General features: G+C 46.2%; 1 protein-coding gene across 1 annotated transcript in view; it reads left to right on the forward strand.

Annotated features, from left to right (window-relative positions):
• The window catches only part of IGF2R (insulin-like growth factor 2 receptor), an 85,241-nt gene that overhangs the window by 35,559 nt on the left and 21,749 nt on the right, over nucleotides 1-27,933 (forward strand). Inside the window, exons 13-34 of the mRNA XM_008586758.1 lie at nucleotides 291-434; nucleotides 1,961-2,098; nucleotides 2,688-2,835; nucleotides 3,345-3,522; nucleotides 3,987-4,102; nucleotides 5,013-5,181; nucleotides 9,467-9,568; nucleotides 10,926-11,027; nucleotides 12,275-12,347; nucleotides 14,937-15,107; nucleotides 15,715-15,858; nucleotides 15,976-16,151; nucleotides 16,417-16,504; nucleotides 16,974-17,189; nucleotides 17,939-18,069; nucleotides 18,325-18,422; nucleotides 21,430-21,566; nucleotides 22,630-22,820; nucleotides 24,373-24,499; nucleotides 24,777-24,896; nucleotides 25,187-25,443; nucleotides 25,710-25,928. Of these exons, the coding sequence (XP_008584980.1) occupies nucleotides 291-434; nucleotides 1,961-2,098; nucleotides 2,688-2,835; nucleotides 3,345-3,522; nucleotides 3,987-4,102; nucleotides 5,013-5,181; nucleotides 9,467-9,568; nucleotides 10,926-11,027; nucleotides 12,275-12,347; nucleotides 14,937-15,107; nucleotides 15,715-15,858; nucleotides 15,976-16,151; nucleotides 16,417-16,504; nucleotides 16,974-17,189; nucleotides 17,939-18,069; nucleotides 18,325-18,422; nucleotides 21,430-21,566; nucleotides 22,630-22,820; nucleotides 24,373-24,499; nucleotides 24,777-24,896; nucleotides 25,187-25,443; nucleotides 25,710-25,928 (3,245 nt within the window). The remainder of the gene's footprint in view (nucleotides 1-290; nucleotides 435-1,960; nucleotides 2,099-2,687; nucleotides 2,836-3,344; nucleotides 3,523-3,986; nucleotides 4,103-5,012; nucleotides 5,182-9,466; nucleotides 9,569-10,925; nucleotides 11,028-12,274; nucleotides 12,348-14,936; nucleotides 15,108-15,714; nucleotides 15,859-15,975; nucleotides 16,152-16,416; nucleotides 16,505-16,973; nucleotides 17,190-17,938; nucleotides 18,070-18,324; nucleotides 18,423-21,429; nucleotides 21,567-22,629; nucleotides 22,821-24,372; nucleotides 24,500-24,776; nucleotides 24,897-25,186; nucleotides 25,444-25,709; nucleotides 25,929-27,933) is intronic.

The raw sequence follows: 27,933 nt of genomic DNA on the forward strand, positions 1-27,933 counted from the left end.
GTCATGACACACACGCTGGCCATTCTGTCTCGTGCTTGGAGGACGTTGTGTGTCATTCGTGGCACTTTCCTGCTAAGCCTGGGAGTGGCCTTGAGTCCTCAATATGGCTGTGACCGCCCAGCCAAATGCATCACTCAAGAAAACCCATTAACCATCTCAGCTGGGTTAGGCGGGCTGGAGGAGGGGCCTTGGTGCACGGCTGGGTTTTGGCTGATTTTTGAACCTCTTTGTCTGTGTCATGATCACTTTTAAACATGTCTTCTGTCCCCCATCCCCCTTCTCTTTTCCAGATAAGAACAGAAGTAAAAATCTGGGAAAATTTGTCTCTCCTCCCACAAAAGAGAAAGGAAACATTCAACTCTCTTATTCAGATGGTGATGTTTGTGGTGTGGACAAGAAAATAAAAACTAATATCACACTTGTGTGCAAGCCAGGTACAAATTTTTTAAAAAAGAAATGTTTTAGTGGCTTTTGCCACAGGTGTGCCTGTATACTTTATTTCTCTACTCTTCCTCGGCCACTGCCAAGGTGATCAGATAGGAAAGGGTGTGCTGAACACTTAGGTTCCAGAATCTTTGGTGATGGGAGATGGGTCAGTTGGATTTCCCCCCATCCCCCCGGCCCAGAACCAATCCAGAAATGGAGAAACCATATAGTGTCAAAAGGGAGTTGTGTTGTAATTTTGCAAATGTGTTGTGAATCTTAGCATGGCTTCCTCTTCCTTAGGACTGATATGGGGTCAGTCATGCAGGCTGCTTAACTTCCTCCAAGGGGGGAGAAATCATAAATGGTTTTAAAATGTTGCCTGTGATCTCACCATTTAGACACAATGTTCGTTTTTACTTGCCTTTGTATTTACGTTGTTTTTACTGACTCAAAATATATATACGAGGATACTTCAAAAAGTTTGTGGAAAAATAGGATTAAAAGTTAATATGAATCTTTTCATGAACTGTTTGAAGACCTCTAGTATGGGTTGAACATCCCAAGTCCGAAAATTTGAAATCTGAAATGCTCCAAAATCTGGAACTTCTGGAGCACCAACAATCTCGTTCAAAGAAAATGTTCACTGGAGCATTTCAAATTTCATATTTTTGGATTTGGGTTGCTCGACCAGTAAGTCTAATGCAAATATTCCAAAATGCAAAAAAATCTGAAATCTGAAATACTGCTGGTCCCAAGCATTTCCAGTAAGGGATACTCAGCCTGCACATCACACAGTTTAATTTTCCTCAAAATGTGGTATTTTGTGAACACTCTTCTCTGTTTCACAATCCTATTTATAATTTTTAGGGCCTTCCTTGTTGACATGGCCTGGTGTTACTATTTTTAGACATTTTCTCTATTGTTAGATTAAAAGCATGTTTCCAGTGTTGCTGATTGTGCTATTACCTGTCCTTGCTCTACCTCCTGCTGAAATGTTTCCTTTGGATAAATTCCTTGCTGTGGGATAAGGTCAAAGGCTAGGACCAGTTTTGTTTGTTTGTTTTACTGTGGTAAAACATACATGACCTAATACTTATCATCTTAGTCATTTTTTTTTTTATCTTAGTCATTTTTTAAAAATTGTAATAAAGTATGCATAATATAAAATCAGTCATCTTAACCATTTTTAGGTGCACAGTTCAGTGGCGTTAAGTACATTCACGCTATTGTACAGCCATCACCACGTCCATATCCAGAACTTTTTCATCTTCCCAAACTGAACCTCTATGCCCATTAAGCACCAATTCTCCATTTCTCCCTCCCCCCAGCCCCCGCCAGTCACGGTTATACTTTCTGTCTCTGCAGACTTGACCACTCTAGATGCCTCATGTGAGTGGAATCAGACAGTGTATGTGGGACTCTCAGTGTGTTGTACTTCATTTTCCACTGCCTCTTCCAAATCTGTTTTTAAGAATAAGGGAAGGTTCTTCAGGAACAAATGGATTAGTGATCAGTCTTTTTCCTCCACTGACAGGCGATCTGGAAAGTGCTCCAGTACTGATGACGTCTGGGGACAGTGGTTGCTTCTATGAGTTTGAGTGGCACACAGCTGCCGCCTGCGTGCTGTCCAAGACGGAGGGAGACAATTGTACGGTCTTTGATGCCGAGGCAGGTGTGTGTCTCAGCAGCGCCTCTGCTGTGCAGTGTCACTTGGAACTCTTAAGGTTTTTTTCCTAAACATTTTCTATGAGTGTTTTAGAGGCAGCCTGCTTTCAAATTTTATTAATGCTTTGTTTGATCAATATTCCAAAACCTGATGTTTTGAGTCTTATTTGAGATATTGAAAATAGCATCTTCAATTCATTGTTGAGGTGAGTTTGCTGAATGCATAGTCTCAGGACCATGGGGGAATAGATCCTGTCTGAAAAGGCTTTCGCGTGAGTTCTAGCCGAGAAGCCTGCCTCAGAGAGACTTTTCAAGAAGGCCATTGTTTTGTGGGTCTCCTACTTTGAATATATTGGTTATTTATTAGACTCTGGGCTTTGAGCAGAGTTTTAGGTTAACTCAGTGAGGGGGAGCAGTGGGTGTGGGTAACTGCAGTTCTGTGCCCGGAAGGGCATATGCTTTTCTGCCCCTTCACTTCTTCCTGCCCCTGGGAAGCTCCTGGGACGAATTCTTCCCCATGAACCTGGGGCGAGGTCACCCTGTTGACTACGTTCTGACTGACCTTACGTGCTTTTACTGTTTTTATTCTCACTTAGGGTTTTCTTTTGATTTGTCACCTCTCACAAAGAAAAATGGTGCCTATAAAGTTGAGACGACAAAGTATGACTTTTACGTAAATGTTTGTGGTGCGGTGTCTGTGGACTCCTGTCAGCCAGACTCAGGAGCCTGTCAGGTAGCAAAAAGGCAAGTAACTCTCCAGTTGGGGGTTTATCTTTAGGTGTTCTGTGCTCACAAACGTTTAAGAATAGGTGTGTTTCTCCCCTAACATCACTGCTTTACGGCAAGTGTTTGAACACGGAGAGGACCTGGCCTGAAACCTGAAGGATGCTGGGAGTTTCATTTCCCAGAGAAGGAGCGAGCCACATCCTCGGGAAAGAAGACTGGATTTACATGATACCTTATTTCTGTGTATTTTGCATCACTTAGTGCTTAGATATTTATGTACCAATCTCTTCACCCCGTGTGGTGTTAATTGAAATGAAGTGAGGTGTGCCTCAAGTCAGCAGTGCCGAGAGTGGGTCTGGATCCCACTGGGTGTGGGAAAGGCAGTTGGAGGCCCTAACATGGCAGCGCCATGCTCGTAGCCCGGCCGGCTGCCTGCGCGCTGCCCGCTGACTGTTCCCTTGAGCCGCAGCCTCTGGTGCTTCTGCTTATCGGGTCTTTGCTGAGAGACGTCTGTGTGTTCATTTTAGTGATAAGAAGACTTGGAACTTGGGACTGAGTAATGCTAAGCTTTCATATTATGATGGGATGATCCAGTTGAACTACAAAGATGGTACGCCCTATAATAATGAAAAGCGCACACCCAGAGCCACACTTATCACTTTTCTTTGTGATCGAGACGCTGGAGTAGGTTTCCCTGAATATCAGGTAGGAATCGTCCTGTGCAGTGTTTCCTGGAGATACACAAACCTGCTGTGGGCCCTTTCTTTAGAAAAAGAGCTACTGTCAGTCTGGTTCCTGGCCAAATCATCACCCTAATTATCCTTTTTGGTCTGCCGGGGTACATAGGCAGTATCCATTTTTTTAAACTGTTTGTTCAGTGGGCCATATACCTCGGTGATAGCCCATAGCCCTGTTGGTTTTGGGTACAAAACATACGAAAACATCAAAAACCTTCCTTCATTCCCAGTTGAGAGACTAAATTTCCATTTTCATTTATTATTGGGCAGTGTTCCTTTGACAAAGTGAAAGGAGATGGGCAAAGTAAATTTTCATACAGTTTTTATTTAAAGCAATGCCCTTGTCATTTTCTGAATGCTGGCTTAGGGTAATGTTTCTTTTTTTTTTTTTTTTTGCCATCCCTCTTCATTTCTCTCCTTGTCATGCTATAGGAAGAGGACAATTCTACCTACAACTTCCGGTGGTACACCAGTTACGCCTGCCCCGAGGAGCCCCTGGAGTGTGTGGTGACTGACCCCTCCACGTTGGAGCAGTACGATCTCTCCAGGTGAGGTGGGGGTCAGCCCATCCTGGTTCTGGGTCCGGTGTAGTTGCTGAGATCACTTAGGCGTTGCTAGGGAGTGTGTAACTGAGCTGACAGTAAGAGTGTTCGCTCTTGGGGTACAAGACCGAGATGGGGAATTTTAAGCAGAATGAGTTCTAACACAGATGCTCCCCAACTTATGGTGGTTTGACTTATGATTTTTCAACTTTAAAGTGGTGCAAAAGCAATACACGTTCATTAGAAACAGGAGTTAAAATTTTGAATTTTGATTCCTATGCTGTTCGATTTTGCTTTGCAATGTGGGGCAGCAGCAGCAAGCTGCAGCTCCTGGTCAGCCACACGATCACGAGAGTTAACAACTGATACTGTACTGTACACTGTACTGTGTTCAGTGAATTTCATGAGAGAGTCAACACTGTCATAAAATAAGCTTTGTGTTCGATGTTTTGCCCAGCTGTAGACTAATGTAAGTGTTCTGAGTGTGTTTAAGGTAGGCTAGGCTAAGCTACGATGTTTGATAGGTTAGGTGTGTTAAATGCATTTTCGACTTGCTATATTTTCAGGGCTTGTCAGGCTGTAACCCCATGGTAAGTTGAGCATCTGTAATGGTCTGGTAGCCTTTGTGATATCAACCAGTCTTTGCCATAGCAAAGCCTGTCTTTAGCTTCGTCATTTGAAACAGTGAGTGTTAACATAGAGGTGTGGGAGACAGTTTTAAGGTCTGTTGCATACTGAGTATACTGAGGGTCAGGTGTGATCTTGGTGCGTTGTGAGTCATGGTAAGCCAACTAATGTAGTTTGGTAGCACGTGCTTCGTTTGATATGTCTTTAGTTCTGTAACTGCTTAGAAGTAAAATGTCACACTGAAATGTGTAAGGTCTTTAAAAGCGTACATTTTGCTTTGAAATTTTAGTCTAGCAAAATCTGAAGGTGGTCGTGGAGGAAACTGGTATTCCATGGACCACTCTGGGCCACATGTCACGTGGAGGAAATACTACATAAACGTGTGTCGGCCCCTGAACCCTGTGCCCGGCTGTGATCGTAATGCATCGGCTTGCCAGATGAGATATGAGAAAAACCAAGTGAGTCTGTCTTCCACTGCTTGTCTCGTTTTCCCTCCTAAGTGCACGACTGGGTGGGGTAGAGGTGCTTATTCTGGGACTCCCAGCTCAGAGTAGGTCTGGCTGCTCAAGTGGAGCCCTCTGAATACGATCGGGGACTGTGCGTAAACTAATCTGCCTCCTGACAGATGCATATCATACTTATCCATTGTTCAGCTTTAAAACTTAAAAAAGAAAATGCCTTGGTGTTGACAACCTTCTGTCACAGTGAAGGGCAGAGGAAGCTCTTGATGGTCTGTCTAGCCTGAACTCAAAAGTGTCTCTGAGCACTTCAGCAGACATCCGTGAACGTTTTTTTGCATTCAAAAGCTCTTGCTTTTGGATTAATTAAGGGGAAAACTCGGAGAGTTGCTGTGGATGAACTAGCTGGAAGTGTTAGCTCTCTCTTGGGGTGCTGAGCTGTGTTTCACCATCCGATTCCCTGCCCTTAGTGCCAGAACTTTTGCATGTTTCCTTGTGGTGGTTGTACATGGTGAATCTTAAAATAAAGATGTATGTGTGCTCTGGAATTTGGCTTCTGTAAAAAAGCATGTTGGGAATGTACTTTTCTTGACCTATGTTAAAGGTGGCATGAAGGTTTATTTATTTTTTAAATTTATTTTTAATTAAAAAAAATTTTTTTTTCTTTTATCATTACACAATGGAAACATTTTTTGTGGCCCTTTACCAATTTCTCTCTAACCCCCTCCCCCTCCCACCTCTGGTGGCCTCAGTTCTGTTCTCTCCTTTTGAAAATTCAAGGAATTATTATGGTGATTGTTTGTTTCTTTTTTTCCAGCTTCCACTTAGGAGTGAGGGCATGTAATATTTTTCTTTCTGTACCTGTCTTATTTCACTTAACATAATTTTCCCTAAGTTTGTCCATGTTGCTGCAAATGGCAGAATTTCATTCCTTTTTTTGGCAGAGTAGTATTCCAATTGTGTATATACACGTTTTCCTTCATCCATCCATCCATCCATCCATCCATCCATCCATCCGTCCATTGATGGACATTTAGGTTGGTTCCAACTCCTAGCTATTGTAAATAGGGCTGTGATAAACCTGGGAGTGCAGGTATCCCTTCAACATGATGATTTCCATTCCTTTTGGGTATATACCCAGCAGTGGGATTGCTGGATCATATGGCAGTTCTAGCTGTAGTTGTTTGAAGAACTTCCATACTGTTTTCCATAATGGCTGCACTAATTTAGTCCCACCAAGGCATGAGGGTTTTTTAAAGAAAGGTGGTGAATGAACTCTGGTGGTTAAGAATTGAGTTCCCAGGGCTGGCTGGTTAGCTTAGCTGGTTAGAATGCAGCCTTAAAAACCCAAGGTCCTGGGTTTGGATCCCCATACCACCAGCTGCCAAAAAAAAAAGGGAATTGAGTTTCTGGCTGTGTGTACTTGCACCCATACGTGTGTTTTTTATTGGAGCAATGACCTCAAAGTATAGTCGGCCCTCATTAATTTACAGATTCTGTATTCATGAATTCACTCATTAATATTTGTAACCCCGAAGTCAATACACAGAATGCATTCTTGGTCATTCTTGGGCATGTGTAGTGGCCCAACATGTGCGTTCCTAGTTGAGGTTGAAAAGACAGTACTCTGCTCTCTTGTTGTGCCCTCTGAGATGACCAGAGGGTGGGGGCAGGGCACTGCAAGCAGCTGTGGCATGGGGCCACCTGGATAGGATTTGAACCCCAATTCTGGCAGAGTTAGTGGGGCAACCTCAGGCAAGGCACTTAACATTCCCAGCCTCATTTCCCTTTTGTAAAATGAAATGGAATGTCAGCATGAGTTGTTTTTAGGATATAAGAGTATAATATAATCTACATGAGATACACACACACACACACACACACACACACACACACACACACACACACACAACATAATTTAATTCTCTGGGAACAGTGGTTCAGTACCGGGTAATTTATTGTCCGCAGCGACTTTATAGAATGTAACTACCATGATTAACGAATCAACTGTTATGAGGGAACTTCAGAAGTTTCATGGAAAGAGAGAATGGAGAGGTCACGAGTCTTACCCTGAGCCTTTGCGAGTGCCCTGCACTGGCACTGATGGGGCTGGTATGCCCTGTCCTGAGCAGAGGCCTCACCTTGCAGACACCCAACTGCTTTTCGTCATTTAACACACTTTTTTCTAAGGTACTTTCTTTAGGGTTCAAGCACATCTGTCCAATAAGGGAATGAAATGACTGGCTGGCTAAGCACGGCCTGAGCTCTGTGAGGAAGGTGTTCCATCGATGAGACTGTAAACACCACTCCTCTGATTCGCCTGTGCTTGGGTGGCCCATTTTCTTCTCCATCCTGGGAAGAAATATGGATTCTTGGATTCCACAGGTGTACCCCCGATGCCCAGCCAAGCTGGCAATCTCTGTGTCCCCTCTTGGAAGTCTCGCCTGTGCATTGCCCCTTCCCTCTCTTGTTTCGTTGCCATTGAGATAGTGGGTAGTTCCAGAAAGTTCTCGTGGGCCCTTAGTTTTTCAGCTTTTTTGTGATACATTCTTAATTTTTAGAGTAATTTCACATTGTCACTGTATCTCTTGCCCTGATAGGGCCTGGTGTACAGTGTGGGCTTGGGAAATCCCCACTGAGTGAATAAAGAGGGCCACATTTCACAGAGAGTTTTGCAAGTCACAGAACCATCATAGGATAAAGCTCAGTCACTTTGCACAACCACATTGTGAGGCAGAAGGAGCCATTATGTTTTTATTTTACTGTTAGAGCTTCTGACACTACGAGAGGGTGGGGACTTACAGGTTAGTGAGCCCTTGGTAGGTGAGGGTGTGGGCTCAGGGTCAGATGACCTTTGTTCCTTAACCGCTGGATTAGTCTGTTTCTGTTGCTTATAACAAAATACATGGAACTGGGTATTTTATAAAACAAACCAAGTTTATTGCTTACAGTTTCTGAGGCTGGGAAGTCCAAAGTCCATTGAGTGGTGGGAACAGTGACCCAGGGGGTCTCACGTTGCAAAATGGTGGAAGCAGAGAGAACAGAGAGAGTGAGATCCGCTGGATTAGTCTGTTTCTGTTGCTTATAACAAAATACATGGAACTGGGTATTTTATAAAGCAAACCAAGTTTATTGCTTACAGTTTCTGAGGCTGGGAAGTCCAAAGTCCATTGAGTGGTGGGAACAGTGACCCAAGGGGTCTCACGTTGCAAAATGGTGGAAGCAGAGAGAACAGAGAGAGTGAGACAGACTCTCCTCTTCTTTTAAGGCCCTCAGAACCACACCCCTGACCACCATTTTTAATCCATTCACTACAGCATGATTCTACAATCCAATCACTTCTTCAAGGCTCTACCTTTCAATTACCGTATAGCACCCTCTTAACAGTCACAGTGGGGGGCAAGTTTCTAACACCTAAAACTTGGGGGACCCAGTTCAAGCTTCAGGGGGTTTTGGGGGACATAATTCAATCCACTACAACCTGTGACCCTGGGCAGGTGTCTTTCCTTCTCTGTGCCTCAGTCTCCTCATCTCTGGGTTGTGGATACCTAAAGAAGCTAGTTTTGTGGGTCATTGTGTTCTCATAAACTCCTAGTGTAGTGCCTGGTGTGCTACCAACACTTCAGAGTGTGAGCTGCTGTCACCCAGAATGGAGGTGGTGCCCCGACGGAGAAGTAGTGTGGCACTCTGTGGGGAAACTTTCTGTTGAAACAAACACAGTAGAGCCTACAAATTATAAGTTAATAACCTCTGGAGGAGTTTTCACAAATTGAACACACCTGTATAACCAGAAGCCACATCAACAAACAGAACATTAGCACCACTTAGAAGCCTTCCTGTGGCCCCTTCCTGTCACTACTAAACCCCTCCTCTGACCTCTGACACCATAGATGAGTTTTGCCTAATTCTGAGCTTAGGTCAGTGAAATCATACATACTCTAGTGTTTTGTGTCTGGTTTTTTACATTCAGCTTTTGGTGTAGAGCGTTTTTCAAAAGCATGGACTTGAACTCAACCTAGGTTTGGATCCCAATTCTACCATTTACTCCTGGCATGATTTCTAAATATCTTAATATCCAAGCATAAGAGATAATATCTCCTTCATAGGAATGATGAGAGCATTAAATTGTAATTAGATAATACACATTAAGTACCTAGCTTATCAACTGACACATAATAAACATTCACTAGATTTTAGCTATTTTTAAGTATAAGTCTGGTATTCCTGCGATTAGATCAATGTCTATGTCATTGTATTGACTCTTACCCTGGATTTGACCTTTCAGAACACCCATCCCATCTTTTCTCTCAACTGGGAGTGTGTGGTCACTTTCCTGTGGAATACAGAGGCTGCCTGTCCCATCCAGACCATGACTGACACAGACCAGGTATGTGTGTTGTCACCTGGTTATCTCTCTGAGTTGTCTGACGGACATCTCCACCCGGGTGTCCCAGCTCTGAACTGACCCCCGCCCCGCTTTCTGAATCAGTCACTGCATCACCATCCTCTCCGTGTTGACAGTAGGCATCTGAAGCCATCCTGCATTCCTTCCCCCACCCCCAACTCCCAGGTCTCGGTAAATGCCAGGACCCTCAGTTTTATTCCCTGCACACCTTACTTCTCCATTCCACTGTCCCTTCCATGTGGCAGTGGCATCCTGGTAGGCTCTGGGCATTCTCCAGTCACTGGCAGAGGTATGACAGGTTAATAGATCACGTCACACTAAAACTTTTCATTGCCTCTTGCCTAGATGGTAAAGCCCGTATGTTTAGGTGTGATCCTATCTTTAGAGTAAAGCCCGCGTGTTTAATGTCTGCCTGAGGCTCCGAGTGCCGATTCCAGCCGCGTTTCCTTGAGGCTCCCCTGTGTCGGCCGTGTGTCTGCAGCAGCTCCCGGGCTTGTCCCACTGTTTTGGCCTCTGTCCACGCTCTCCCCCGTTGAACGCCCTCCTGCAGAGTGTAGCAATAAGCTGCTCTGTGATGTTCCTCTGAGCTCCCCAGGGTAGTGACCTGTTTTCACAGTACTGTGTGTATTTTTTTAATGGAGGGACGTGTTTCCCTTCCTCCTCCTTTTAAACTCTCTGCTAGACTGCAGACTCTTCGGCAGCAGAGACAGACCATGGCTTTTCCAAAAGAGTGGCCCCAGCGCAGGGTCCCAGCTTCGTGGGTCCTCAGTGAGGGTGGGAATGGCAGGCACCCTGTCCAAGGCCAATGTTTCCAGGGGCTGTGACCACTGCCCCATTCCCTGCATTTGGTGGACATGGGGAAGCCCAGGGCAATGCTCATTAACCTGGAAGAGGAGAGGAGATCGTTTGAGAGTTACCTGATCATAATTCCTGCCACCACCTTTAAGTGAATAATTGAAGCAGAAACAGAACGTAAGAACGTTCCTTAAGATTTTTTTTAAAAAAATTAGTTATGGATCTACGGTTCTCACTTAACTTTCCCGGTAGGGATTAGCACTAGGCAGTCATCCTACTCAGGTAAATACAATAGCCTTAATAGCTTCCAGATAAATTTAGTGTCTGAGTCTGTCATCACACTTGGCACACTTAAGGTGCTGTGTTTGAAGGGCCTGCTCAGTGCACAGGGCTACATTTTGATAGGGATTTTTAAAGTGAAAGGAGAAATACCTAGTTCTGTAAAGTGCATACGTGCAAATTTCTGAAGGTGTTTTTTCTATATCTGGTGTTTCTGTGCAATTGGTTTGAATGTGTCCCTTTCCCCCCTTTTTGTTTCCTGTAGGCTTGCTCTATAAGAGATCCCAACAGTGGATTTGTATTTAATCTCAACCCACTAAACAGTTCTCAAGGATACGTGGTCTCGGGCATTGGGAAGACTTTCGTGGTAAGAGCAATATGCATCTCCAGTTTGCTTTGAATCAAAGAGAGAGTGTGTTGAAGTCGCCTCCAGTTGGTGATTCCAGGAGGCAGGTGTCCTAATAACCCTGGGCGCTGTGTGATGGCAGCTGTTACCTGGGAGGAGATGAGAAATACAGATTTGAGGGGAAAATAAGTAAAACCATCCCACCGTCCTGGCAGACGTGAGGACTGTTATTTCTGATCCCTTGCTGTGTGTTGAGTTGCTGTCTCCAGGGCATCACCTGGGCATCACCTGGGAACTGTTAGAAATACAGATTCTCAGGCCCACCCTGGACCTCGCGAATCAGAAACTCGCAGGTGGAGTGGGGGTAGTAGTCTGATTTAACAAAGCTTCCAGGTGATGCCCAGTGAAGTTTGAGAACCACTAGTTATGAGGAAATTGTAATTGTATTACTCTGTAAAAGGGAAATGACCTGAATAGCTGTGTTCTAGAATCTTCTGACAGCACTTCCTTCATAGACAGCGTGATGGTATGTCTGGAGCCATAAGGTGGAAAATCTGTAAGTTAATGCCGTTCATTTATAAACTAAGCACTGCTAGAAAGGGAGAAAGCTTTTTAAAAATCTTGGTTTTGATTAAGCTTGCAAACAGGAAATTGGGATGAGAATGTTTTGTAAAAATTTGATGCAGAGAAGAACTTTGTAGGTAAAATGCCACATACAGAAGAGCATACAGGTTGACCCACAGCCCAGGAAAACACCTGAACGGGGTTTGTCCCTTCGCAGCACTTTGTGTCCTCCTATCCCCCAGTCCTCCAGCATTTTTAAAAAAGGGATTTTCTCCATTTCATAATGTGTTTGATAATGGCCTCCGTATTAAAAATTAGTTCTAGTACTGTTGGTCATACTCGTTAGTGTATAATAGGTAAGCGTGTACTTAGTTGCCTGTACTTTGTGAGAGGCAGGCGAGAACTTCATTGAACCTCATAAAGAACCCTAGAGACAGGCTGGAGAGGCTCTGCCTTGTGCACCAGCAGGGGCGTTAGCAGGTGGCATCTGCATATCATGGCTCTCGGTTGCAGACAACAGAGACTGACTCTGGGTCAAAAAGCAGAAATGGATTTGATTGGAAAGGCTTCCAGGCTGCTCCTGGGATTCGGGCCCAGCCAATGTGCTGCCAGGAGAGCTTGGGACACCACTGCCCATGAGCCGACCACTTGGCATCACAGGCAGAGCCACCTGGGTTTCCGCCACCCTATCCCGCTGGGCTCAGCTGCCACAGCTAATCCTCCCCACGCTGGTGGGACCTGAGCACCACCGAATGCAGGGCATGCAGATGCGGGGCTGTGGGATGTGGAGCAGGGCCCAGGCTTCTCTCAGCTCTGTCATTAATGTACAGGCAGGACTTTGGAGGAAGGAAGGGGAACCTGCCTCTGATTTCTGTGATCACCCTGCACGCAGCTCATGTGACTGCAAGAGCACTTGAGAGGAGTCTAGTTTTATTGGCCATTGCTTAAGGAGGAAATTTTGGTCTTTAAGAAAAACACTAATAATATGTAGTCCTGAGTGCTGTTTTCATTGTCTGTTAACACTGAACAGACATAGGAAAGTCTTTCTTGGGCCGAGCCACTGGCGCACTCGGGAGAGTGCGGCACTGGGAGCGCAGTGGCGCTCCCGCCATGGGTTCGGATCCTATATAGGGATGACCGGTGCGCTCACTGGCTGAGCGTGGTGCGGCTGGTCTCAAAAAGGACAAAAAAAATAATAAAAAGAAAAGTCTTTATCTTCGTACCAAAGACCATATTCTACTTCATTTCCACAACTACTGTAAACTTAACTTATTTTTAATGGAATGATAATTTTATTAGTCCACTTTTGTTGCTTGTAACAAAATACCTGCAACTAGGTGATTTATACAGAAAACAAAATTTATTGCTTATAGTTTTCTCAGACTGGGAAGTCCAAAGTCCATCTGGTGGTGGCAACAGTGACCCAGGGGTCTCACATTGCAAGATGGTGGAAGCAGAGAGAGAGAGAGAGACAGACTCTCCTCTTAAAGCCCTCAGAACCGTTTATTTCCAGATGATTACTTTCTTACTCAAAGCAAGTCCTTAAACCTGTGCTACAGGGATCCTATCCTGTGCCATATACTGAAGACACATACTTTTTCTGTCCCATAATTTCAAACTCTCCCTCTCTATCGGCTTTTTATCCTAATGCTATTTAAAGTAGTGTTACTGCCATCCTAAATAACTGTCCCTTGACCCTGTGTTCTATCTACATGAGCCCAGGTGCCATCAGATCTCTGAAGGGTAGTCCTTTTGAAAAGAAGTTAGGTTTCTTCTGTATAATTTGTAGGGGAGGATTTGGACCCAAGATCAAAGTTACAGCAAGATTATTTTAGTTGATTTAAAGGAGAACTTTTTAGTAGAGCTGGACAAAGTGGGTGGATGTGTTGGTTGCCTCGGGAGGAAAGAGCCACCTCCAGGTGACCAGCACATGTGGAGTGTCCACCTCAAGGGCGCAGCGTAGAGTGTATCGCTCTTGTTTCTGTTCATCCCATGTGGTTCTAGCCACGTTCATTTCCTCTTGAAGAACTTCATAGACATGTGATTTTCTCGTGAGTGCTGCGGCAGAGTGCCTAACCTCACTGAGCTCTGACACAGTCCTTTCTAAAGATAGTAATGGAAACTGATGCCGAAGCCCAGGGACGGAGGTATTCTGGAAGGGAAAGCTGCCGCTGGAATCCTCCTGATGGAGTTGGCGAGCTCAGGGTAGTGATGGGGTGGTGGTAATCCTTTGCTTTATGGATGAAGGTTCTTAAACTCTTGCTCATAAAGCCGGCCACTATTTGACCAAAAAGCAACATGCTTCTTTCTTTTCATAATTCTTTTGCTCTCCAGTTTGACAGTACTGTTTTAAAATGAAATAGGTCAGTCATGTGTATAGGATTTCCTTTTTGAAAATCATTGTGTATATTTCAGGGTGACCAGCATGGTCATGTGGTTGACACGGTCACCACATGTGGGCTGCTGGATTTGCATCCAGCCCGAGCCCTCTGGGCTGCAGCAGCAGCACTTAGAGCTGTGTCACCTCAGGATTGCTGCTTTGCCTCCCTTCGCTTCAGTCCCTCGTGTGGGATGGGGACTCCGTGCTCCCCGGCCCCTCGCAGGTCATCATGGGAGTTAAACAACTAGGAGAGGCTTGCTCATTACAGCTGCAGCCCCCTGCTCCACTGCAGCCTGTGCTGTCCACCTGGCTGCAGGAGCCACCTCAACGGTCTTCCTGCTTTTGCCCTCGCGGGATAGTCTGTCTTCCACACAGCAGTCAGAGTGATGTCTGTTGGATGTTGGATCATGTCACTCCCAGCTCAGAGCCCTCTGGTGGCTCCGCGTTGCACCTCCAGTGGAAGCCAGCGCTCACAGAGGCTGTAGCACGCCCATCGGGGCTCTCTGATTTATCACCTCTGCCCTTCCCCTCACTCCCGCTGGCCCCTGCATCTGAAACGAGAGGGCCTTGTGCAGCCTTTGTTCCTGGACAGCTAGCACATGTGAGGGCAGGCATGTCCTCCGCTTCTCTCTCTCCTGTATGGCGCAGGCGTTGAGTATTTGTTGAATAAGTCAAGAGATGACAGTTACATTGTTTTCTGATCTTCGGATTGATAACCTGATGCGGGAATTGAGTACTTTCTGAGAGAATAAGAATGCCAGGATGTTAGCTCATGGTGTAAACCCATCATAACGCAAGTCACTGTTGCAATCAGTGTGAGGCCCCTCTGTGCTCAGGTCAAGTCTGCTGACATAGTGCCCTGGCGGGATTGCTTCGGAGGGCAGCTGTGAGGCTCGCTGTGGTGGTGGCGTTGTCCTGCTATGTTTATGGGCTGTGTCGTGCATACTGTTCTGGTTTCTTAAAATGGGGCCTTCTTGTTTCCCCAGGCACTGCTGATGCTTTCATCATCCGCTTTGTTTGCAATGATGATGTTTACCCAGGAACCTCAAAATTCCTGCATCAGTACATCAGCTCTGGGCAGGGCATCCGCAACACTTTCTTTGAGTTTGAAACTGCGTTAGCCTGTGTCCCTTCTCCAGTGGATTGCCAAGTGACCGGTAAGGCTGTAAAGTCTGAGAATTAATAGGCTGGTCGGGAGTGTGTGTGTATGAGAGCGTATATGGGTGTGAGTGTCTGTGTACGTATGTCTGTGTGTGGATATTCGTGTTTGTGTATGGTGTGTGTGTTTTGTTTTACAGGCAGCATGACGTGTGTTACATATTTCCTTTGAGTGATACTTAGAGTTGTAATGTTTCTCTTGAAGAGAATTCGGACACATAATTAGTTGTTTCAAGCTATGTTTTGGGATCAGATGCTGCTTAAGAACACAGAAAAAAACTCAGAGGAAAAAAAAAAACAAATGCACACTGCCAAAGCCTCTTATTAGAGGCAGAAAAAGACGTTAAAACGCCATCCCCTGGACCCTGCAGCTGAGGTTGGCCCGCAGCCTCCAGGGCGACGGTGCCTCCTGCTGGAGGGACGTTTTGAGAGACACGGCGGGGGTGTGTTTCTGTAGGCAGAGTCTCTCAACCTCCTGTGGACTTCCTTGTCTCTCACAGTCAGAAATGTCAAGTTTGCGCCTCAGCAGTCTGTCCTCGGGGTGAGAGGTTTCTCCAGGGCTAACAAGAAGGCAGAGTTTTGCAGCATGTGCTCGGTGTGTTTCAGACCCAGCTGGAAACGAGTATGATCTCAGCGGCTTAAGCACAGTCAGGAAGCCTTGGACTGCTGTTGACACCTCAGATGATGGAAAAAAGAGGACTTTTTACCTGAGCGTCTGCAATCCTCTGCCTTACATTCCCGGCTGTGGTGGTGAGCTCCGGCTAGTCTTCTTATTTAATCTGTTCGTGTCATTACGACATTTGACTCAGGGCCAACCTCCCTGCCCTCCTATTTCTCACCCTAAAACCTACTCTACTGATCTTTCAGGCAGTGCAGTGGGGTCCTGCTTGGTATCAGAAGACAACAGCTGGAACCTGGGGGTGGTACAGATCAGTCCACAAGCCGCGGCCAATGGGTCCCTGAGTATCGTGTATGTCAATGGAGACAAGTGTGGGAACCAGCGTTACTCCACCAGGATAACGTTCGAGTGTTCTCAGATAGCGGTGCGTGTTGTCTGTGGCTACTTCCGTTTCCCATGGCCCTTCCACCTCTGAATCTAATGTCTTTTCCAAAACTTGCCTGTCTTTTCACGGATATTTGGTCATTGGTAGGGTTTAACTAGAATGTGTTATTTTCTCCCAGGTCTTAGATGTTTAATAGATACTATATATTTTGCTCCTGGAGGTTAAAGATTGGTTAAATTGTGGCTATCATTTGATTTTTTTTTTTTAATAAATGGAAAAACAAGTAAACTGTTTTATATTATAGGGATCACCAACGTTTCAGCTCCTGGATGACTGTGAGTACGTGTTTGTCTGGAGAACGGTGGAAGCCTGTCCTGTTGTCAGAGTGGAAGGTGAGAGCCGGGCCTGTCCTTTACAAGCCGTCATACGTGTTTAAAGTAGCAGATGTTCTAAACAGTAACGTAGACATGAAACCCTGTAATGGTCGCATGTGGGATCGTGAAATGCATATAAGTGGACAGATACTTTCTTATCTCTGAGCTTTTTACTCTAATACATTGCTAATTTTACCAGTGACATTTACCTTACATTCCTGGGTTGATGGGTTTTTGTCTTCTCACACTTGAAAACACTAATGTGGGGTTTTGTTTTGTTGTGTTTTGTTTGATGAAGAAGGCCTAAGTTTTTCTAGAAAGCTGTTCGTCAGGCAGTTTGTGTTGTATATAAACAAAGTAATGTGGAAATGGCTTTTAATGCCCGTTTTAAGATGGTGCTAACCTGATTAAAATTTCTGAAGCCTTCTGCTAGAAGGTGAATGCACGTGCACTTACAGTACCCTTGGCTTTTTATGTTTTCTCAAAGGAGACAATTGCGAGGTTAAAGACCCACGGCACGGCAATGTGTATGACCTGAAGCCTCTGGCCCTCAATGACACCGTCGTGCTTGCCGGCGAGTACACCTACTACTTCCGGGTCTGTGCGAAGCTCTCCCCAGGCATCTGCCCCACCAGTGACAGGTCCAAGGAGGTGTCATCCTGTCAGGAAAAGCGGGGACCGCAGGGATTTCAGAGAGTGGCAGGTACATCATCTTTTCCTCTGCTTTTGCTGCGGAAGAGTAGAATTAAATTTTAAGATTTGCCGAAGATGGCATTTCTCTTGACGAGGAGGAGGAATGACTGTTACGTTCTGGTGAAACCACATGTTACTGTTTCTGGTGTCACTTGGTTTTCTTACCCAGAATACACATGAGGAGTGTTGTTAGCATATGTTCATTTTATTCTTGTTCAGCCGTATAACTCACTGGCTGTAAGATCATATTTCTTTATCACAACATTGGGACACACCGAGCTAGCCAGTAACGGGTGTTCTGAGGTGTAGTACTTTCTAGAATTGAGTCAAAGAGGATGCATTTAGTATGGGGTTTATAAAACTTTCAGGGCAGACTGTTGGTCATTTATGCTCTCTCAGCGGTCAGGCAAGATTTAAATAAGTTTAAGAACTCTTAAAAGTAAAGCTGAGATAGCTAACAAGGTGAGTTTGTGGCAGCCCTTACGTGCGTAGAAGAGTTGACGTTCTCTTACCTGATTAGGATGTCATTGTGCCATGATTTGTCTATCATGTTGCAACCTTGGGCAAGAAAAGGGCTTGGTTTTATTCCTCCTCCCGTGTGATGTGACAAGGAGCCTGTGGTGCAAGGCCAGTAGGTCAAGGAGGCTTCATCTTCTAACTCTCTGAATGCGTGACGTGACGTGACTTCTGGTAATATAAGCACGGCAACCTGCGGACTTCTTGAACCAGACCTTGTTTGATGTGCTTCTTCCTGGACAGGTCTCCTTACTCAGAAACTGACTTATGAAAATGGGTTGTTAAAAATGAACTACACTGGGGGGGACACTTGCCATAAGGTGTACCAGCGCTCTACAACCATCTATTTCTACTGCGACCGCAGCACCCAGAAGGTGAGCGTGGCATCTTCCCAGGGGCATCTTCCACCCTGTTGTCTTTATAAGATGAATCTGCTTGCAGATCTCATGAAATCTGGTTAACTTAGAGTACATTATTTACAGAAAGTATGTTGAAACCTCCATCAGTTTGTAAAGATTTTAATGAGTATAGCCATCCCTTACGATTTTCATCCTTCGAAATTCAAAGTATAAACTAAACTAGAGTTTTGCATTCCCATTTTTTATATATGTTCATCTTAACTTTTTCAGCCAGTATTTCTAAAGGAGACCTCAGATTGTTCCTACTTGTTTGAATGGCGAACACAGTATGCCTGCCCACCTTTCCAAGTGACCGAATGTTCATTCAAGTAAGTTGATATATTGTTGACTCTTTTGGACAGTTAGACTAATTTGATATGATTTTGCTTTAGTAATTAATGATCTCGGTGAGGGATAGATTAGCCAGTTAGTTAATTTCTCTAGGCCTCAGTTCCCTAATTTTGGGGGGCTGGGGGACGCAACTGGCTGATATAGGGATCCAAACCCTTAGATCTCATGTTACAGCACCATGCTCTAACCAGCTTAGTTAATTTCTCTAGGCCTCAGTTCCCTAATTTTGGGGGGCTGGGGGACGCAACTGGCTGGTATAGGGATCCAAACCCTTAGATCTCATGTTACAGCACCATGCTCTAACCAGTTGAGCTAACCAGCCAGGTCTCAGTTCCCTAATATTAAAGTGAGGAGTCGGGTTAGGTTGACTCTCAGATCCTTCACAGCCATGAGATTCTGTGATCATTTTGTGTTCAGATGCATGTGGGGAAGTGGTTGGAGCTGCAAGTTCACGGGTCTGTGTGGAGTGGAGAAGAGGCCAGGAGGTCCCCTGCCCTCTGCTGCTTCCTCAGACACTGCCTGTGTCTGGGGACGCAACAGCAGAGACTGCACGGTCCCCTTTTTCCAAGTCCTCACAGTGTGGAGCGGTGATGGAGGGCCACGCAGATGGGTGGTGGTGTTGGAGAGCGCGTGACAGGGATGACACCAGCCTGCAGGCTTTTCTGCGGCCAGTACGGGTCCTTTTGGTCTCTTTGTTGCCCATGACTCAAATGCACCCCTGCGATTGGGTGATGTGGTGGCTCCGGCGACGAGGCAGAGGTCTCCATTGTGTGTGAATTGCCACAGAATTGCTCTTGGAATGTTCCCAAATAGACACCTACGTCCCATCCCTGGAGACGCCGGTTTTGTAAGGCTTCAGTTCTGTATTTTGTAGGGACATGCTGACAGTTCTGGTGTGTGCTGAAGCCACCCCGTAAATAACCGCTTAGTCACGGTACTTTCTTGGGAAAATACAGCTGTTTCTGTTTCCTTCCACCCTCTGTCCAGTTGGGTCATCTGTTTTTTTCTATAGGTGAAATCGTAATTTAAGTCTTAGTCACATATATAAATATATACATTTAGTAATTTACATTTAGTAGCTTTAAGACATAATTTTAGTAATGTTACTTTTCCATTCAATGTTTCATAATATTTTTACGTCAATCAAGTTCATTTCTCATTTCTGACGGATGTGAACTATTTTTCCAAGCAGGTGTCTCTGATTTACTTAGCCATCCTCTACTGTCTTGAGGGCTGTCTTCAGTTTTCTGATATTTATGTATAAGGAGTAAATTTTTGTTTCCCTTGTACATAAAGCTTTTCTCCTAAAAATATTTTTAGGCTGAGTTTTTAAAAGTAGAATCCAGTAAGTCAAAGGATAATTTTATAACTGATAAAATTCGATACATGTATTTTGTAATACATTCAAGGAGTTTTAAAACATATGAGATGACATGTCTGCCCCTCCCCCATCCTCTCAGCTCAACCTCACTCCACTTTTTACCATATCTTCTTGTAGTTCATTTCGGACCCTTCCATAAGTCTAAATAAAACATACATACATCCCTGTTTAAAAATGCAGTTCACCAGGGCTGGTCTCGTCTCTTCTCTCCCTACCCCACTTTGGTTAGTTTTGATTGATTTCTTCGAGGACTGCTGGTAGCACCTTGGGTCATGCCCGTGTGCTCTGTGTCTCGTGCCATCACCGGTAGCCATCCCTGGCTCCCTGCTGTCCCTGGTTCAGGCTCCTTTCTCGCCCCTGCACTGCCAGGGTAGCTCTTGGTCTCTCGGCCTCCCTGCCTCCGCCCTTGCCACACATTTGACTAGTCCAGTGCAGTAGTCGAGATGACCCTGTGATGATACGTCAGGCTGCGTATGTTGCTGAAACCCTTCAGTGCACTGTCTGCCCCTCTCCTCTGGAGCCACAAGCTGCAGTCCTTCCTGTGACTCACAGACCCTGCGTGGGACGGCCCGGGGTCAGGTCTCGGCTCGTCTGTCTCCTGCTCACTCCTGCACACGGCTCCACTCCAGCCACACCCGGCTTCTCGCTCTTCTTCCAGCGTGCCAGGCTCGCCTGCCTCAGGCCCTCTGCCTGCGATGCTTGTTGCCGGGCCAGCTGTTCCATTGCTCTCAGAGTTTACTCAGGTGTCAGTAAGGCCTTTCCTGGCTGCTCTGTCTAAAATTTCACCAACTCCTCCCACCCCCAAACTTTATGCCCCCCTTCCCTGCCATTTCTTTTCTTCAGCTCTTATTGCCATCTGGTACACTATATGTTTTTAAAGCTTGTCTAGTTTGTGGTCTTTTTCTTCCTCTAATAACTTTGGTAAACTTCGTAAGGTTGGCAACTTTATCTGTCCTGCTCACTGCGATGCGGCTAGTTCAGCTTGTAATTTTTGGATGAAACAGCAATTTTCACTCTCCTAGCATAGAAATGGTGTCTGTAATTGTTCTGCATGCTGGGCCTGGTGCTTCCTGGTGGCAACAGAGTATTTGTCTTGCTCACCATTAGTATTGTATCTGCTGCATGGTCGGCTCTCAATAACTGTCCATTTATGGGATTTGTGTAGTAAGTGACCTTTAGCCTGAGCAGAAAGGTCAACACAGCCCATTTTTATTTTGGTGACCATTGGTGGCCTCAGGTATAGATGATAGGTGGCCTGCCTTGGCTGCTCCTGTGAGCGTCTGAGCTGTCAGCTCTAGCCAGCAAGCTCCCCTGCCCGCTGGCCAAAGCATGGACAGAGCTGGCTTGTCAGACTTGTTTTGTTGTTGTTGTTAATGCTTAATTTTGTTAAAGCAAGTGTTGGAGTTTCCTGAAGTCAGAGTTGTGTTGTTGCTGGTGATTGGATGTGAGAGAGTTCATTTCCAGCCTAACATTCTGTCCCTGGGTGAGATTTGATTTACAGGGTGTTGGAGATAGACTGTGCCTGAAATACTCAAGCCTTTCCAGAAAGGGTGCTAAGTTTTTAGCAACAACTGACCCTAACCACAGCATGCTCTTCCCTTCAGAGACACAGCGGGAAATCCCTTCGACCTCTCATCCCTGTCAAGGTACAGTGACAACTGGGAAGCCATCACCAGGACAGGGGCCACCGAGCACTACCTCATCAACGTTTGCAAGTCTCTGTCTCCACAGGGTGGCACTGGTGAGAGGGACTCTTCATGGGTGATGCTTATAGTCAACATCAACAGGGAAGAGGGGGTAGGAGTAGGATTCTTTGAAGGTGCTTTACTCTCTGCAGCATGTGAGTGGTTTGGCCAAGAAGCAGCAGCAGGAGGAGTCGTGTAAGGGTCTAATTAGGCTGATCCTCATGTGGCCCAGGACAAACCAGTGCCGAGGGCACTGCTGGGAGCCTTATGACCTTTTCTGAACGTGAGGAGATAGAGGCAGATGGAAGTAAGGATGGCAGAGAGTGAGCTCCTCCTAGCAGGGGTGGCAGGAGGATGGAGCGGGGATCGGCTGTGCAGCTGTGCGTGTACTGAGTGTGGGGGTGGTCCTCCCGTGACGCAGGGCCAGCTCACCCAGGCCCTTAGTGCTGGGACGAGATTAGAAATCAGTTACACACGTGGGCCCAACAGCTTTCCCCAGTGATCCTGGTGCCACCCACGGCCTCTTGGAGTCTTGAAGATGAAACTCGTCCTGTTTTCTTAGAGTTTAGTACAGCCCCACCCACGTCTTCCATGGCCCAACTCCAAGCGGGTACTGGCTTTTTAACTACAGAAAGTGGTTTTCATCCTCTGTGGTTTGAGGCTGGGGGCCCACTTCTTGCCTCACTGTGCTCTAGACCCACTGGTGTGGGATTAGTTCACCCAGGGCACTTGGCACAGACATTTCGGGAACTGAGAAACCAGCAGAGCCCTTGTAACTTCTTGAATAGAGTGCATGAGTGTAGGCCATTTAAAATGTTCCACTGGCTTAATGTAGGAATTTTAGTCCTGTCATATCTGGGGTTCAGAAATAATTCGGACCATTGCATCTTGAATATCCCTCCATATCCCATGCCTGCCCCTAGTCCATCTGTAGTGAAACAGCCTTTACATGAGTGAGGACTGATGGGTGTCATTGTCGTCTGACCTGTGTGAAAGAAAGAGCAGGTGATAAGGAGTGTGAAGTTCTGTGGCAGTCTAACATTCCTTGCCAGAAAAAGTTGTGCTCTGGATTGGAGAGTCACTGAAGGTAACTCTTGACTGTGGCTTCCCCTGTTGCAGAGCCCTGCCCTCCTGAGGCGGCGGTGTGTCTGCTGAATGGCTCCAAGCCCTTGAACCTGGGCCAGGTGAGGGATGGGCCGCAGTGGAGAGATGGCATAACCATCCTGAAGTACGTTGACGGCGACTCGTGTCCAGACCAGATTCGGAAAAGGTCGACCACCATCCGATTCACCTGCAGCGAGACCCAAACGGTAGGTGGAAGCTTCTTAGCCTCCGCTGCTGCTTTGGGGAGCTGTGCCCCCTTGAGGGTCAATGGCACCCACGTCCTTATTTCCCTGGAGACACAGAGTGAAGAGCTCAGGGTGACACAGCTTAGTGGAGGGCCAAGGCCAGCAATCGGGGAAATGGACTTCCTCCCTGGCTCCTGAGATGCTTAACCTGCAATTCTATTTCTGAATGAGTTGCTTCTCTTTGGAGGTTGGCAGATCCCCTGAAGGTGGTAGAGAAAAAGTGATATCTGATGACAGGCCCTTTGTATCCATGGAGGCAGCTTGGGAAGAGCGAGAAGGCTGGACAGGACTGGGTCAGAGGGGCTCTTTCCGCCTTGCTTGGCTAATTACCTACCTCTGTAAACTGCTTCCCTGTTAATCGCACAGGCATGCCTGTCTGGCCAGTTGCTGTGAGGCTTAGAGAGCAGCGGTAGGGAGTGCCGAGTGTCCCTTTTGGCACACAGTAGGTGAGCATTTGGTGGGGCAAGTCTCAGCTCTGGGACCGAGTCCTTCCCTGATTGGTTGGGGTGGCAGCTAAGCAGGTGTCACCTGCGTCAATGGTTTCTCTCTGAGGGTGTGGTGAAGCCCCGTGGGCTGTTGTGTGCTTAGGGCTGTCGCTGTGTTTGGGGATGAGGTCCTCTGGGCAGCCTGCTCAGCATTCAGATGGGCCACCCAGCACCCTGCAGCTGTGCAGTGCTGGAGGAGCCTGGGATGGGGGAGTTGCAGGTACTGGACATGCCCCTTGACCGGAGGGGCAGGTGAGGCTTCCTCTTGGGCAGAAAGTGCAGAGGCTTGGCCTAGAGCCGGGAGCCAAGGGGCCCTGGAAGCCTGGCCCTTGGGGCTTTCTCATCTGTGCCTGAGCAGGGAGGCCCCAGGCTCCACGTGGGAAGGAGAGGTGAGGTGGTGTGTGGGGCTCTGCATCCCTTGCCCAGGAGGCTGGACCCCAGTGTGGGCTTGTCAGGTTAGACCACCAAGGTGTTGTGGGTTTTATCTGGGGAGGAGGCTCTGCTGAATGGATCTCACCCTGCTCTGTGGTGGACGTGAGCATTTTGAGATGCCCAGAGCAAGCAGCAACCAGGGTCAGTGGAAGGATTAGGAGAAATGACAGTTCTTTTGGTGGGTCTTTTCATTTTGACCATAATAACAGATTTTAGTTCGTTTTTTAGGATTGTATCAATTATTTCCTCATTTGTGTCTCCCAGTAGCCATTGGCACATCCTTTGCCCACCTGTCCCTAACCCCTGCCTTGTGCCTCTGCCTCCGCCTTAGGAGACCTTCCTGGCCCTAGAGTGGGTTTTCTGGCTCTGGGGAGTTTTACCTGCCTGTGTGTGCATATTAAGCCCGCAGTGCCCCCTTTGGAACACACAGTGACCCTTCGCTTTTCCGATCTGCACCCCATCCCATACAGACATTGAGACACAAATTCCCTGTGCTTCTGGTGTTCTGCAAAGGAGCTTCCCCATGTTATAAGTTGAAATGTGCTATACATCAAACTTGTGCGATGACTTTGGAAACTGCCTGTCCTGTGTTGTAGAACTCCAGGCCCATGTTCATCAGTGCCGTGGAGGATTGTGAGTACACCTTCTCCTGGCCCACGGCCGCTGCTTGTCCTGTGAAGAGCAACGTGCATGACGACTGCCAGGTCACCAACCCTAGCACAGGTGAGAGATGGTGCCGGCCACCAGTCCCAGCACAGTGGGGAGACAGTGCCGGCCACCAGTCCCAGCACAGTGGGGAGACAGACAGTGCCGGCCACCAGCCCCGGATCAGGGGATAGACAGTGCCAGTCACCAGCCCCGGCACAGTGGGGAAACCCAAGGAGCAGCTGTGGGGAGGAAGGCTCCTTGGGCAGAAGTTTTCTGTGGTGTGTGGGGGTGTGTTTGGCCACCTGTGTGAGCTCCCTGGGGTCACTGTGTCCCCTCCTCTTCTGCTTTCCAGGACACCTGTTCGATCTGACTTCCTTAAGTGGCAGAACTGGGTTCACGGCTGCGTACAGCGAGAAGGGGCTCGTCTTCATGAGCATCTGCGAGGAGAATGAGAACTGCTCTCCCGGAGTGGGTAAGGGCGCTGCTGCTCTCGCGTCCTCTGACTCTCCCGTCCACAGGCTGTCCCCGGCCTGACCGCATGCCCATGGCACAGGAGATGAGGGGAGCCAGCAGGTCAAACGCCTTTATATCTTGCAGCAGTCAGCTGACGGGGGCACGGGGATGTGTGGCCATGTGATGAAACGTTACGTGTAATGTCTTACCTATGATTTTGTAGTGTGGGCTTGCAGACTTCTTATCGGAAAACTGGCCACTGAATCTGCGACTGTGTGTTTTTTCTTCTGCCCTTCTCATGTGGCGCAGGGGCCTGCTTCGGACAGACCCGGATCAGTGTGGGCAAGGCCAACAAGAGGCTGACCTACGTGGATCAGGTCTTGCAGCTGGTCTATGAGGACGGCTCCCCTTGTCCCTCCAAATCGGGCCTGAGCTACAAGAGTGTCATCAGCTTTGTGTGCAGGCCCGAGGCCAGGCCGACCAACAGGCCCATGCTCATCTCACTCGACAAGCAGACCTGCACTCTCTTCTTCTCGTGGCACACACCTCTGGCCTGCGAACAAGTGGTGAGATGGCGTGGCAGCATCTGTCAGTACTGTGGGTCGCCCCCTACCCCCCGCCCACAGAGACCCCACCAACCTCAGCCACTCCTGATTGTCCCACTACTGAAGTGGAGTGAAAGTGCCAGCTGCTGTGTAACAAAGCGTTTGGAGATGTTTATCCAGTCTTTGGGCTTTTTGTTGTTGTTTTAGTGTTTACTTTTTGTGGATGACTTAATGGTGATTAGGAAAATGTTTTTGTAGACTTAAGTGCAGTCTTTCCTGTTTAACAGACGGAATGTTCTGTGAGGAATGGAAGCTCTATTATTGACTTGTCCCCTCTCATCCACCACACCGGTGGTTATGAAGCATACGACGAAAGTGAGGACGATGACTCCGACACCGACCCTGACTTCTACATCAACATTTGCCAGCCGCTTAACCCTATGCATGGGGTGGCTTGTCCTGCTGGTTCTGCTGTGTGCAAGGTTCCCGTTGATGGTTCCCCAATAGTAAGTGTGGGATATCCAAGGGTGGAGATCACTTTTAGCAATAACTTTTATGTTGTGTTTCTTGCTTTCAATGGAGAGTCATTCAAGCAGAGAGTGCAGAAGTTAGCTGGGACTATGTGTGTTCTGGGTTTGCTAAGAGAAGATTATTGTGAGGGTTTGTACATGGAACTATCAGTTGATAATGGTAGCCAGAAAGTCTTTCAGCTGTGTAAGAAAATCTGAACACATAGGTATAGATAGACTTTTTTGTATCATGTTAGGAACCTCAGAGTTGATCAAGAGAAGTTTTTAGGTAAAGTGGCAGGAAAGAACATTGGCATAGTTTGGTTTCTTTCTTTGAAATGCTTGTCTGGTGTAATTAAAACACTTGTGAAATACAAGCACTTTCTTTGATAACAAGCTCGTTAAGGGCAACATCAAGTTTGCTAATAGCTAAATGTTCTGCCTTGAAGTTTTGGTTTTACATTAGCATTTTTTAATATAGATTTGGATCTTTACAAATTGTCTCCATGAGTTACGTTTATATTTTGTCAAACCCTTGGTGTGTCTTAGTACTTGAAATGTATCTCAAAAGTTGCCTATTTCTATATTAGTTTCTATATTATTTACATGCTTTAAAAGTTGAGTCTTCTTGTGAGATATCCAGATGTCCTTTTAAAAGATGGATATTATATGGCACTGGTGTGGAGAAACGCTGGGGGTGGGTGGGGAAATCGGCCACTATATGAATTAACAGAGCTTCAACTGTGTAAGAACTGGAGGGCCTGAATAAACTGAATCTTGAGGAAGCACTTGGGTAACATCCTTTCTCACAGTGCAGGTTGGGGGTCCTCAGTCGTAATCATTTTTTGAGACGTCCGATCTGCTGTATTTTCCTGCTTGGCCACCTGTTGTCAGATTTTTAAAACAGTAGTAAGTTCTGTAATTGGAGAGGGTGTTGTGTCATGTGATCCAAACATGCCCCATGGTGATGAATGAAGAGCATTGCCACTGAGAACAAAACACACACACACACATACTACATACTATATACACATGCACACACGCACGCACACACGTTACTACATACGCACGCACACATATACACACTACACACACAAACATACTATATACACATGCACACACATACACACATGTACACACTATACAACCACATACTATATACACATGCACACACATACACACATGCTGTATACATACAACACACACAACCACATACTATATACACATGCACACACATACACATATACTATATACAACCACATACTATATACACATGCACACACATACACATATACTATATACATACACACACTATATACACATGCACACACATACACATTCGATATACTACACACACATACATACATACTATATACACATGCACACACACATCCTATATACATACACACACATACACATACTATATACACATGCACACACATACACATATACTATCTACATGCACACACATACTATATACACATGCACACACACACACTCACACTCACATACTATGTATGCATGCACACACATACACATATACTATATACACACACATACTCAAATATACTGTATACCCATGCACACATATACTATATATGCATGCACACAAATACACATATACTATACACACACACATACCATATACACATGCAGACACATACACCCACACACTATATACACATGCACATACATATACACACTATATACACATGCACACACATACACACATGCTGTATACATACAACACACACAACCACATACTATATACACATGCACACACATACTGTATACATACAACACATACAACCACATACTATATACACATGCACACACATACACATATACTATATACATACACACACACTATATACACATGCACACACATACACACATGCTGTATACATACAACACACACAACCACATACTATATACACATGCACACACATACTGTATACATACACACACATACACATACTATATACACATGCACACACATACT

The sequence above is a fragment of the Galeopterus variegatus genome, unplaced genomic scaffold (genome assembly GCF_000696425.1).
Source record: "Galeopterus variegatus unplaced genomic scaffold, G_variegatus-3.0.2 Scaffold4103, whole genome shotgun sequence".
Taxonomy (NCBI): Eukaryota; Metazoa; Chordata; class Mammalia; order Dermoptera; family Cynocephalidae; genus Galeopterus; species Galeopterus variegatus.